Consider the following 13,671-nt stretch of genomic DNA (forward strand, 5'->3'; position numbering starts at 1 on the left):
ATAGCCCCCATAGACCCCCATAACCCCCATAGCCCCATAGCACCCCATAGCCCCCATTCCCCCTATAGCCCCCATAGCTCCCATAACCCCCATACCCCCCATAGCCCCCATATCCCCCATAGACCCCCATAGCCCCCATAGCCCCCATAGCCCCCCATAGCCCCCATAGCCCCCATAACCCCCATTCCCCCCATAACCCCCATAGCCCCCATACCCCCCATAGCCCCCATAGCCCCATAGCACCCCATAACCCCCCCTATGCCCCCCCAGGGCTGCAGTGGAAGAGGCCGAGGCCGATGTGGCCGAGCTGGAGGCGCAGCTGGAGAAGGTGTGGGGCAGAGGGGGGGCAACATCTGGGGCTGGGACCCATAGGGACCCATAGGGGTCAATAGGGATCAATAGGGACCCATAGGGATCAATAGGGACCCATAGGGACCCATAGGGGTCAATAGGGATCAATAGGGACCCATAGGGACCCATAGGGACCCATAGGGGTCAATAGGGACCCATAGGGACCCATAGGGATCAATAGGGATGGGGGTGGGGCCATGGGGGGGTGGGGCTATGAGGGAGGGGGTGGGGCCATAGGGACCCATAGGGATCAATAGGGACCCATAGGGACCCACAGGGACCCATAGGGGTCAATAGGGATGGGGGTGGGGCCATGGGGGGGTGGGGCTATGAGGGAGGGGGTGGGGCCATAGGGACCCATAGGGATCAATAGGGACCCATAGGGACCCACAGGGACCCATAGGGATCAATAGGGATGGGGGTGGAGCCATGGGGAGGGGGTGGGGCCATAGAGGTCCATTGGTGTCCATTGTGGGTCATAGACCCCATAGCCCTCATAGCCCCCATAGCCCCCATTGCCCCCCATTGCCCCCCATTCACCCCCATTGACCACCATTGACCCCCATAGCCCCCATAAACCCCCATAGACCCCATTGACCCCCATACCCCCCCATAGCCCCCATATACCACATAGCCCCCATACCCCCATAGCCCCCATTGACCCCCATTGACCCCCATAGCCCCCATTGACCCCCATTGCCCCCCATTGCCCCCCATTGACCCCCCCATTATCCCCTTATTGCCCCCCATTGACCCCCATTGCCCCCCATTTCCCCCCCATTGACCCCCATTGCCCCCCATTGCCCCCCCATTGCCCCCCATTGCCCCCCATTGCCCCCATTGGCCCCCATTGCCCCCCATTGCCCCCCATTGACCCCCATTGCCCCCCATTGACCCCCATTGCCCCCCATTCCCCCCCATTCCCCCCCATTGCCCCCCATTGCCCCCCATTGCCCCCATTGACCCCATTGCCCCCCATTGACCCCCATTGACCCCATTGACCCCCATTGACCCCATTGACCCCCATTGACCCCATTGACCCCCATTGCCCCCATTGCCCCCCATTGCCCCCCATTGCCCCTCCCCCCAGCTCCTGAGGCTCACTGCGGCTGCGCTGGACGCAGGGCGTCACCTGGTGGGGGCGGGGCGAGCCCTGGCCTCGGCCCTGCGGGACCTGGGGGGGGGAGGGGAGCCCCCGGTGAGGGTGAGTGGGGGAGGGGGAGGGGGGAGGGGCAATGGGGGGGCAATGGGGGGCAGTGGGGGGAGGGGCAATGGGGGGCCAAGGGGGGGGAGGGGCAATGAGGGGGAGGGAGGGGCAATGGGGGGGCAAAGGATGGGGGGCAAAGGGGGAGGGGCAATGGGGGGCAATGGGGGGGCAAAGGGGGGCAAAGGAGGGGAAGGGGGAGGGGCAATGGGGGGGCAAAGGGGGAGGGGCAATGGGGGTCAATGGGGGGCAAAGGGGGGGGGCAATGGGAGGCAATGGGGGCAATGGGGAGGGCTATGGGGGTCAATGGGGGCAAGGGGGAGGGGCAATGGGGGGGGGGGCAAGGGGAAAGGGGGGGCAATGGGGGGAGGGGAGGGGCAATGGGGGCAAGGGGGAGGCAATGGGGGCAAAGGGGGAGGGGCATGGGGGGCAATGGGGGGGCAATGGGGGGGCAATGGAGGCAATGGGGGGGCAAAGGGGGGGCAATGGGGGGGAGGGGCAATGGGGGAGTCAATGGGGGGCAAAGGGGAGGGGCAATGGGGGACAATGGGGGCAAAGGGGGAGGGGCAATGGGGGGGCAATGGGGGGGCAAAGGGGGAGGGGCAATGGGGGCAGGGCAATGGGGGAGTCAATGGGGGGGCAAAGGGGGGGAAAGGGGGAGGGGCAATGGGGTGCAATGGGGGGGCAAGGGGGAGGGGGGAGGGGCAATGGGGGGGAGGGGCAATTGGGGGGGGAACCAATGGGGGACAGTGGGGGGAGGGACAATGAAGGGGAAGGGGGACAATGGGGGTCAATGGGGGGAGGGGCAATGGGGAGCAATGGGGGGTCCAAGGGGGAGGGGCAATGGGGGCCAATGGGGAGGAGGGAGGGAGGGGGGGACCATTGGGGGGCAATGGGGGGGAGGGGGAGGGAGTGGGGGGAAACCAACGGGGGGGCAGTGGGGGGGAGGGGCAAGGGGGGGGAGTGGGGGACCATTGGGGGGCAATGGGGGGGAGGGGCAATGGGGTTCAATGGGGGGGAGGGGCAATTGGGGGGAGGGGCAATAGGGGTGAATGGGGCGTCAAAGGGGAGGGGCAATGGGAGGCACTGGGGGGAAGGGCAACGGGGGGGGAGGCGGGGATCATTGGGGGGCAGTGGGGGGGCAAAGGGGGGGAGAGGCGGGGGCAGGGGACGACTATTGGGGGGCAAGGGGGGGTTTCGGTATCAATGGGTGTCAATGGGTGTCAATGGGGGTCAATGGGTGTCAATGGGGGTCAATGGGGGTCAATAGGGTTCAATGGGTGTCAACGGGTGTCAACGGGGGTCAATAGGTCTCTATGGGTCTCAATGGATGTCAATGGGGTCAATGGGTCTCAATGAGGGTCAATGGGGTCAATGGGTGTCAATGGATGTCAATGGGTCTCAATGGGTCTCAATGGGTCTCAATGGGTGTCAATGGGTCTCAATGGGAGTCAATGGGTGTCAATGGGTGTCAATGGGGATCAATGGGTCTCAATGGGTCTCAATGGGTCTCAATGGGTGTAAGTGGGTGTCAATGGGTGTCAATTGGGTCAATGGGTTTCAATAGGTGTCAATGGGTCTCAATGGGTCTCAAAGGGTGTCAATGGGGTCAATGGGTGTCAATGGGTATCAATGGGGGTCAATGGGGGTCAATGGATCTCAATGGGTGTCAATGGGTCTCAATGGGTCTCAAAGGGTGTCAATGGGTGTCAATGGGTGTCAATGCGTCTCAATGGGTCTCAATGGGTCCACCCCACCCCCCCCCAGGAGGCCCTGGAGAAGGTGAGCGAGGCCCTGGAGCTGATGGCGCGGAGCCAAGAGGTGAGGCCACGCCCCCCCCCGCCGGAAACCACGCCCCCCCCCCGGAGCCACGCCCCCTTTTCCATCTCCCTGCCCCGTCTATGGGCGTCTATTGGGTTCTATGGGCTCTAAGGGTGTCTATGGGGGCTATTAGGGTCTATGGGGTGTCTATGGGGTGTCTATGGGGTCTATGGGGGTCTATGAGCACCTATGGGGGTCGGTGGGGGCTATGGAGGCCTATGGGCTCAAAAGGGGTCTGTGGGGGCGATGGAGATCTATAAGGGTCTATGGGGTCTATGGGGGTCTATGGGAGTCTATGGGGTGTCCATGGGGGTCTATGAGGATCTATGGGGGCTATGGGGGTCTGTGAGGGTCGTTGGGGTCTATGGGTGTCTATGGGGTCTATGAGGGTCTGTGGGGCATCAATGGGGGTCTATGGGTATCTGTGGGGTCTATGGGGCATCGGTGGGGGTCTATGGGTCTCTATGGGTGTCTATGTGTGTCAGTGGGAGTCTATGGGTGTCTATGGGGGTCTGTGGGTGTCTATGGGTGTCAATGGGGGTCTATGGGTGTCTACGGGGTTCTATGGGGTCTATCGAGTGTTGATGGGGTTCTATGGGGTCTAAGAGGGGGCTATGGGTGTCTATGGGTGTCTATGGGGTTTATGGGTGCCTATGGGTGCCTATGGGGAGGTCACGTGGTTCTATCCCCCCCCCCAAACCCCCCAAGGAGCTGCAGGACAGCACCGAGGCCGCGCTGCGCCGGCACATCCAGGCCCTGCTCAAAGAGTGAGCCCATGGGTGCTGGGGGTCAATGGGTGTCAATGGGTGTCAATGGGGGTCAATGGGGGTCAATGGGGGTCAATGGGGGTCAATGGGGGTCAATGGGGTCAATGGGTGTCAATGGAGGTCAATGGGTGCCAATGGGTGTCAATGGGTGTCAATGGGTGTCAATGGGGGTCAATGGGGTCAATGGGGGTCAATGGGTGTCAATGGGGGTCAATGGGGGTCAATGGGGGTCAATGGGTGTCAATGGGGGTCAATGGGTGTCAATGGGTGGCAATGGGTGGCAATGGGTGGCAATGGGTGGCAATGGGGGTCAATGGGTGTCAATGGGGACAATGGGTGTCAATCGGTGTCAATGGGAGTCAATGGGTGTCAATGGGGGTCAATGGGGGTCAATGGGGCTCAATGGGTGTCAATGGGTGTCAATGGGTGTCAATGGGGGTCAATGGGTGGCAATGGGTGGCAATGGGGGTCAATGGGTGTCAATGGGGACAATGGGTGTCAATCGGTGTCAATGGGTATCAATGGGTGTCAATGGGGTCAATGGGTGTCAATGGGGACAATGGGTGTCAATGGGGTCAATGGGGTCAATGGGGACTCAATGGGGGTCAATGGGTGTCAATGGGTGTCAATGGGGATCAATGGGGGTCAATGGGGTCAATGGGGGTCAATGGGTGTCAATGGAGGTCAATGGGTGTCAATGGAGGTCAATGGGGGTCAATGGGTCTCAATGGGTCTCAGTGGGTGTCAATGGGTTCAATGGGTCTCAATGGGTCTCAATGAGTGTCAATGGGTCTCAATGAGTGTCAATGGGGTCAATGGGTCTCAATGGGTCTCAATGGGCGTCAATGGGGGTCAATGGGTGTCAATGGTTATCAGTGGGGTCAATGGGTGTCAATGGATGTCAATGGGTCTCAATGGGTCTCAATGGGGTCAATGGGTCTCAATGGGTGTCAATGGATGTCAGTGGGTCTCAATGGGTCTCAATGGCTCTCAATGGTTGTCCCTGCCCCCCCCCCCATGCAGAGGTGGGCGGGGCTTGCGGGCGGCGCGCCGTGATTGGTGGCGCGCGGCCGAGGCCCTGCAGGGGGCGCTGCAGCACCAGGCCGAGGTCCCGCGCAGGCGCCCAATGGAGGCGCGGGAGGCCGAGGCCGCGGTGGGCGGGGCCAGAGGGGCAGCGCGTGCGAGGGGGTTGGACTACGTCCTGCAGGTGGGCGGGGCTTAGGGGGTGGGAGGGGCTATGGGGGTGGGAGGGGCTATGGGGTGGGAGGGGCTATGGGGTGGGAGGGGCTATGGGGGTGGGAGGGGCTATTGGGGTGGGAGGGGCTATGGGGGTGGGAGGGGCTATTGGGGTGGGAGGGGCTATGGGAGTGGGAGGAGCTTAGGGGGTGGGAGGGGCTATGGGGTGGGAGGGTCTTAAGGGGGTGGGAGGGGCTATGGGGTGGGCGGGGCTTAAGGGGGTGGGGGGGAGGGGCTATGAGGGGCTTGGGAGGGGCTATGGGGTGGGAGGGGCTATGGGGTGATGGGAGGGGCTTAGGGGTGGTAGGGGCTTGGGGGGGGTATGGGGTGGGAGGGGCTATGGGGGTGGGAGGGGCTTAGGGGCTGGGAGGGGCTTGGGGGGCCTATGGGGGTGGGAGGGGCTATGGGGGTGGGAGGGGCTATGGGGGGGCTATGGGGGTGGGAGGGGCTTAGGGGGGTGGGAGGGGCTATGGGGGTGGGGGGCTATGGGGTGGGAGGGGCTTAGAGTTGGTAGGGGCTATGGGGTGGGAGGGGCTTAGGGGGTGGGAGGGGCTATTGGGGTGGGAGGGGCTATGGGGGGTGTGGGAGGGGCTATGGGGGGTGTGGGAGGGGCTATGGGGTGGGAGGGGTTATGGGGGGTGGGAGGGGTTATGGGGAGTGGGAGGGGCTATGGGGTGGGAGGGGCTATGGGGTGGGAGGGGCTATGGGGTGGGAGGGGCTTAGGGAGTGGGAGGGGCTATGGGGTGGGCGGGGCTTAAGGGGGTGGGAGGGGCTTAAGGGGGTGGGAGGGGCTTAAGGGTTTGGAGTGGGTCTGGGGAGGGGTTGAATGGGGGCGTGGCTTGAGAGAGGGTGAATGGAGCCTAAGGGGGGGCGTGGCTTCGCCTTGAGCCGTGCTGTGATTGGCTGGAGCGCTTTGTGGGCGGGGCGCGAGAAGGGGGTAAGGGGCGCGTGGCGCGCTGTGCGCGCGCGCGCGCGCGCGCGCGCGCGCGCGCGCGCGCGCGCGCGCCCCCCCCCCCCCCAGCTCAATGTGATCCAGGAGAAGAAGAAGACGGAGATGCTGCAGTTTGTGAGTGGGGGTTGGGGGGGTCCATGGGGGGGTTTGGGGGTCTATGGGGGGGGGTTGGGGGTCCCAAATGGGGGGGACCCATTGAGACCCAATGGTGTTTGGGGGGTCCCTGGGTTCATCTATGGGGCGCTATGGGGTGGACATTGGGGTCCATGGGGGGGGATTGGGGTCCCCAATGGTCCTGGGGGGTCCCTGGGTTCATCTATGGGGCGCTATGGGGTGGACATAGGGAGTCCATAGGGTTGGGTTGGGGTCCCCAATGGTCCTGGGGGGTCCCTGGGTTCATCTATGGGGCGCTATGGGGTGGACATTGGGGGTCGATGGGGGGGGATTGGGGTCCCCAATGGTCCTGTGGGGTCCCTGTGTTCATCTATGGGGCGCTATGGGGTAGAGCTGGGGGGGTCTATGGGGTGGCTTTTGGGGGTTCCATGGGGGGGGGATTGGGTGTCCCAATTGGGGGGGACCCATAGAGACTCAATGGGCTTGGGGGGGGTCCCTGGCTTCATCTATGGGGCGCTATGGGGGGACATTGGGGGTCCATGGGGGGGGATTGGGGTCCCCAATGGTCCTGGGGGATCCCTGTGTTCATCTATGGGGCGCTATGGGGTGGAGCTGGGGGGTCCATGGGGTGGCTTTTCGGGGGGGTCCATGGGGGGGGGATTGGGGGTCCCAAATGGGGGGGGACCCATTGAGACCCAATGGTGTTTGGGGGGTCCCTGGGTTCATCTATGGGGCGCTATGGGGGGGAATTGGGGGGTCCATGGGGGGGGTGTCTATGGGGGGTCTATGGGGGGGTTTGGGGGTCCCAATTAGGGGGGGACCCATTGAGACCCAATGGGCTTGGGGGGGGTCCCTGGGTTCATCTATGGGGCGCTATGGGGTGGAATTGGGGGGTCCATGGGGTGGCTTTGGGCGGGGTCCATGGGGGGGTTTTGGGGGTCCCAAATAGGGGGGACCCATTGAGACCCAATGGTCTTTGGGGGGTCCCTGTGTTCATCTATGGGGCGCTATGGGGTGGACATTGGGGGTCCATGGGGGGGGATTGGGGTCCCCAATGGTCCTGGGGGGTCCCTGTGTTCATCTATGGGGCGCTATGGGGTGGAGTTGGGGGGCCATGGGGGGGAGGGGTCTATAGGGGGTGTTTGGGGGTCCCAAATGGGGGGGGACCCATTGAGACCCAATGGTCTTTGGGGGGTCCCTGTGTTCATCTATGGGGCGCTATGGGGGGGAGTTGGGGGGTCCATGGGGGGGGTTGGGGCTCCCAAATGGGGGGGATCCATTGAGACCCAATGGGCTTGGGGGGGGTCCCTGTGTTCATCTATGGGGCGCTATGGGGTGGACATTGGGGGTCCATGGGGGGGGATTGGGGTCCTCAATGGTCCTGGGGGGTCCCTGGGTTCATCTATGGGGCGCTATGGGGTGGACATTGGGGGTCCATGGGCTGGGAATGGGGTCCCCAATGGTCCTGGGGGGTCCCTGGGTTCATCTATGGGGTTCTATGGGGTGGAGTTGGGGGGTCCATGGGGTGGCTTTGGGGGGGGTCCATGGGGGGGGGTTTGGGGGTCCCAAATGGGGGGGACCCATTGAGACCCAATGGTCTTTGGGGGGTCCCTGGGTTCATCTATGGGGCGCTATGGGGGGGAGTTGGGGGGCCATGGGGGGGGATTTGGGGTCCCCAATGGTCCTGGGGGGTCCCTGTGTTCATCTATGGGGCGCTATGGGGGGGAGTTAGGGGGCCATGGGGGGGGTGTCTATGGGGGGTCTATGGGGGGGTTTGGGGGTCCCAAATGGGGGGGACCCATTGAGACCCAATGGGCTTGGGGGGGGTCCCTGGGTTCATCTATGGGGCGCTATGGGGGGGAATTGGGGGGTCCATGGGGGGGGGATTGGGGTCCCCAATGGTCCTGGGGGTCCCTGTGTTCATCTATGGGGCGCTATGGGGTGGAGTTGGGGGGTCCATGGGGTGGCTTTTGGGGGGTCCATGGGGGGGGGATTGGGGGTCCCAATTGGGGGGGACCCATTGAGACCCAATGGTGTTTGGGGGGTCCCTGTGTTCATCTATGGGGCGCTATGGGGGGACATTGGGGGTCCATGGGGGGGGATTGGGGTCCTCAATGGTCCTGGGGGGTCCCTGTGTTCATCTATGGGGCGCTATGGGGGGGAGTTAGGGGGCCATGGGGGGGGTGTCTATGGGGGGTCTATGGGGGGGTTTGGGGGTCCCAATTGTGGGGGGACCCATAGAGACCCAATGGGCTTGGGGGGGGTCCCTGGGTTTATCTATGGGGTGGACATTGGGGGTCCATGGGGCGGATTGGGGTCCCCAATGGTCTTTGGGGGGTCCCTGTGTTCATCTATGGGGCGCTATGGGGTGGAGTTGGGGGGTCCATGGGGGGGGGGTGTCCATGGGGGGGGTCCCCAATGCTCTTGGGGTACCCTTAGCTTCATTCATGGGGCGCTATGGGGGGGGGACGGGGGGGGGGGGCTTTTGGGGTCCCAAATGTGGGGTGAGCCCCATAGAGGACCCCCAACCGCCCCCCCCCCCCCCCAGGTCCTGTCCGTGCTGGAGGCCCAGGCCTCCTTCTTCAGCCAAGGACATCAATGGGGCTGCAGCACCCAGGGGTACCGGGGGGAGCTGGGGGGGCAGGTGAGCGCCCTATGGGGCCAATGGGATCCATTTCCCCCCTGTGACGTCATCACTAGGGATCCAATGGTATCCATTCCCCCCTGTGACATCATCACGAGGGATCCAATGGGATCCATTCCCCCCTGTAACATCATCACGAGGGATCCAATGGGATCCCCCCATGTGATCCATCCCCCTGTGACGCCATCACGAGGGATCCAATGGGATCCATTCCCCCCTGTGACGTCATCACGAGGGATCCAATGGGATCCGTTCCACCCCTGTGACGTCATCACGAGGGATCCAATGGTATCCACCCCCCCCGTGACATCATCCCTATGGATCCAGTGGGAACCACCCCCCCGTGACGTCATCCCTATGCATCCAATGGGATCACCCCATGGGTTCTCTCACCCCGTGATGTCATCCCTATGGATCCAATGGGATCCCCCCATGGGATTCCCCCATGACATCATCCCGATGGATCCAATCGGATCCACCCCCCGTGACATCATCCCTATGGATCCAATGGGATCCCCCCATGACGTCATCCCTATGGATCCAATGGGATCCATCCCCCATGACATCATCCCTATGGATCCAATGGGATCCTCCCCCCCCCCGTGACGTCACCCCCAAGCATCCAATGGCCTCGCCCCGCAGCTGGACCGCATGGTGCTGGAGGGGGCGCGGCGGCAGCGGGAGCTGGAACAGCGGCACGCGGCCCTGCGGCTGCAGGTGGGCGGGGCTTAGCCCGGAGGGGCGGGGCTTGACCAATAGGGGCGGGGCTTGAACAATAGGGGCGGGGCTTGACCAATAAGGAAGGGGATAAGGTGCAAAGGGGCGGGGCTTAGCCAATAGAGCCGGGGCTTGACCACTAAGGCTGAGCGTGTGGAGGGCGGGGATTAACCAATAGGGGCGGGGGAGGGGAGGGGATAAGAGAGAAAGGGGCGGGGCTTAACCAATAGAGGCGGGGCTTGACCACTAGGGGCGAGCGTGCGGGGGGGGCGGGGCTTAAGCAATAGGGGCGGGGCTTGAGCAATGGGGAAGGGGATAAGAGAAAGGGGCGGGGCTTAACCAATAGGGGCGGGGCTTGACCAATAGGGAGGGGGATAAGATGCAAAGGGGCGGGGCTTAACCGGGGGGGGGGGGGGGGGGCTTGACAATTAGGGGCAAGGGTAAGAAAACAGGGGGCGGGGCTTAACCAGTAGGGGCGGGGCTTGACCAATATGGGCGGGGCTTGACCAATAGGGGAGGGTATTAGATGCAAAGGGGCGGGGCTTAACCAATAGAGGCGGGGCTTGACCACAAGGGGCGAGCGTGCGGGGGGGGGCGCGGCTTAATTAATATGGGCGGGGCTTCGACACCAAGGGGCGGGACTTGACCAATATGGGCGGGGCTTGACCAATAGGGAGGGGGATAAGAAGCAAAGGGGCGGGGCTTAACCAATTGGGGCGGGGCTTGACCAATAGGGATGGGGATAACATGCAAAGGGGCGGGGCTTAAGCAATGGGGGCGGAGCTAAGTTGCATTGGGGCGGGGCTAAAAAGCACAGAGGGGCGGGGCTATGGCCAAAAGGGGCGGGGCTTACCCAATAGGGGAGGGACATAACCAATAGGGGCGGGGCTAAGACCCAGGGGGAGGGGCTTATTCAATGGGTGTGGGCTAAGGCGCTCAAGGGGTGGTGCTTAACAAATAGGGGCGGGGCTTAAACAATAGGGGCGGGGCTAAGACAAAAGGGGCGAGGGTCAACCAATAGGAGCCGAGCTAGGACACAGGGGACAGGGTTTAACCAATAGGGAAAGGGGCTAATGCACGAGGGGCGGGTCTTAACCAATAGGGGCGGGGCTAAGACCCAGGGGGCGGGGCTTAACCAATAGGGGTTGGGCTGAATGGAGCTGGGGGCGTGGCCTCATAGGGGGCGTGGCCTCAGGGTGGTGGGGCCAATGAGCGGAGAGGGCGGGGCTTTAATGGACCAATGGGGATGGAGCAGGGCTTGGGGGCGGGGCCCAAGGAGGGAAGGGGCGGAGCCAAGGCTGACGAGCAACCCCCACCCCCCCTCAAGGACCTATCACAGGAGGCGGTGGGCGGGGCCACGGGGGAGGCGGAGCCCGGAGCCCCGCCCATTCAGGGGTACCTGTACAAGAGGGCCAGGAACGCCTTCCGCACGTGGAGCCGGTACCGAGCACCCGAAACAACCCAAAAACACCCCAAAACACCCCAAAACACCCTAAAGTACCCCAAAATACACCCAAAACACCCAAAAATTCACCAAAAACACCCAAAAATACCCCAAAACCACCCCAAAGTACCCCTAAGACAGGACAAAATAACACAAAACACCCAAAAATACACCAAAACCACCAAAAAATACCCCAAAACACCCCAAAAACACCCAAAAGTACCCCCAAAACACCCCAAAATACCCACGAAACACACCAAAATACCCCAAAACACCCAAAAATACCACAAAACCACCCAAAAGTACCCCTAAGACACGACAAAATACCACAAAACACACAAAAATACACCAAGACCACCCCAAAATACCCAAAAACACCCCAAAATACACCAAAACACACCGAAATAGCCCAAACAGGCCAAAATACCCCGAAATCGCCCCAAAATACCCCAAGAACACCCCAAAATACCTCCAATTCACCCCAAACCACCCCAAAATACCCCTAAAACACCCCAAAACTCCGAAATACCCCTAAATCTACCCAAAACACACCAAAAGACCCCAAAACACACCAAAAGACCCCAAAACCCCCCAAAATACCCCAAAATACGCCCCAAAATAGCCCTAAATACACCAAAACCACCCCAAAACACCCTAAAATACAACAAACACCCCAAAATACCCTAAAACACCCCGAAATACCCCTAAATCTACCCAAAACACACCAAAATACCCCTAAAACACCCCCAAATACACCAAAACACCCCAAAATACTCCTAAATCCTCCAAAACCACCCAAAACACCCCGAAATCTACCCAAAACACACCAAAATACCCCTAAAACACCCCCAAATACACCAAAACACCCCAAAATACTCCTAAATCCACCAAAACCACCCAAAACACCCCGAAATACCCCTAAATCTACCCAAAACACACCAAAATACCCAAAATACCCATAAATCCACTAAAAAAGACCCCAAAATCCACCCAAAACACCCCAAAATACCCCCAAACACCAAAAATACCCATAAATCCACCCAAACCACCCAAAATACCCCCAAATCCACCCAAAATACCCCTAAATCCACCCAAAACACCCAAAACACCCCAAAATCCACCCAAAACACCCAAAATACCCCAAAATCCACCGAAAGCACCCCAAGATACCCCCAAACACCCAAAATACCCCAAAATCCACCCAAAACACATCAAAATACCCCCAAATCCACTAAAACACCCCAAAATCCCCCCAAAACACCCCAAAATACCTCAAAACACACAAAATACCCCAAAACACCCCAAAATCCACCCAAAACTCCCCAAAACACCCCAAAATCCACCCAAAACACCCCAAAATCCACCCAAAATACCCCAAAATACCCCAAAACACCCAAAACACCCCAAAATCCACCCAAAACACCCCAAATACCCCAAACACCCCAAATCACCCCAAATCCACCCAAAACACCCCTAAATCCACCCAAAACACCCCAAAATACCCCAAAACCCCCAAAATCACCCCAAATCCACCCAAAATCCCCTAAATTCCCCCCCCCAACCCCTTCCCCCCCCCCCTTTTAACCCGGGCTCGGTTTTGGGGTTCCCCCCCCCCCCAGGCGCTGGTTCAGCATCCAGAACAACCAATTGGTGTACATCAAGAGGGCCAGGGTGAGATGGGGCTCTATGGGGCTCTATGGGGCTCTATGGGTCGCTATGTGTCTCTATGGGTCTCTCTGGGGCTCTCTGGGTCTCTATGGGGTCTCTCTGGGTCTCTATGGGTCTCTATGGGTCTCTATGGGGTCTCTATGGGTCTCTATGGGTCTCTATGGGGTCTCTATGGGTCTCTATGGGTCTCTATGGGTCTCCATGGGGTCTCTATGGGTCTCTATGGGTCTCTCTGGGTCTCTATGGGTCTCTATGGGGTCTCTCTGGGTCTCTATGGGTCTCTATGGGGTCTCTATGGGGCTCTATGGGGGCTCTATGGGGTCTCTATGGGGTCTCTATGGGTCTCTATGGGGGCTCTATGGGGTCCCTATGGGAATCTATGGGGCTCTATGGGGTCTCTATGGGTCTCTATGGGGTCTCCATGGGGTCTCTCTGGGTCTCTATGGGGCTGAGCTGTGGGGTGCCCCCAGGACCCCCCCACCGTGCTCATGGAGGACCTGAGGCTCTGCACGGTCAGATCCTGCCCGGACCTGGAGCGGCGCTTCTGCTTCGAGGTGCTGTCCCCATCCAAGTGAGTGTGCCCCATAGCGACCCATAGCGGCCCATAGGGACCCATAGCGACCCATAGCGACACATAGCGACACATAGGGACCCATAGCGACGCATAGCGACCCATAGAGACACATAGAGACACATAGGGACCCATAGAGACCACACAGAGGCACATAGAGACCCATAGGGAGCCATAGAGAC

The 13,671-nt window shown here is 61.0% G+C and overlaps 1 protein-coding gene across 1 annotated transcript; it reads left to right on the forward strand.

Moving 5' to 3' along the window:
- Positions 1 to 270: 270 nt before the first annotated feature.
- LOC134158317 (arf-GAP with coiled-coil, ANK repeat and PH domain-containing protein 1-like) lies at positions 271 to 13,615 on the forward strand (the record flags this gene model as incomplete). The annotated part of the gene is made up of 10 exons (XM_062608111.1): positions 271 to 328; positions 3,323 to 3,376; positions 4,085 to 4,143; positions 5,167 to 5,350; positions 6,401 to 6,445; positions 8,994 to 9,089; positions 9,732 to 9,806; positions 11,134 to 11,246; positions 12,870 to 12,921; positions 13,389 to 13,615. Coding segments are annotated over 10 exons (841 nt in total), but the record flags the coding sequence as incomplete, so codon positions are not given.
- Positions 13,616 to 13,671: the final 56 nt, after the last annotated feature.

This window comes from Pezoporus occidentalis, unplaced genomic scaffold (assembly GCF_034315485.1).
Source record: "Pezoporus occidentalis ecotype Australia unplaced genomic scaffold, CSIRO_AGI_Poc_V1 ctg1292, whole genome shotgun sequence".
NCBI classification, from domain to species: Eukaryota; Metazoa; Chordata; class Aves; order Psittaciformes; family Psittacidae; genus Pezoporus; species Pezoporus occidentalis.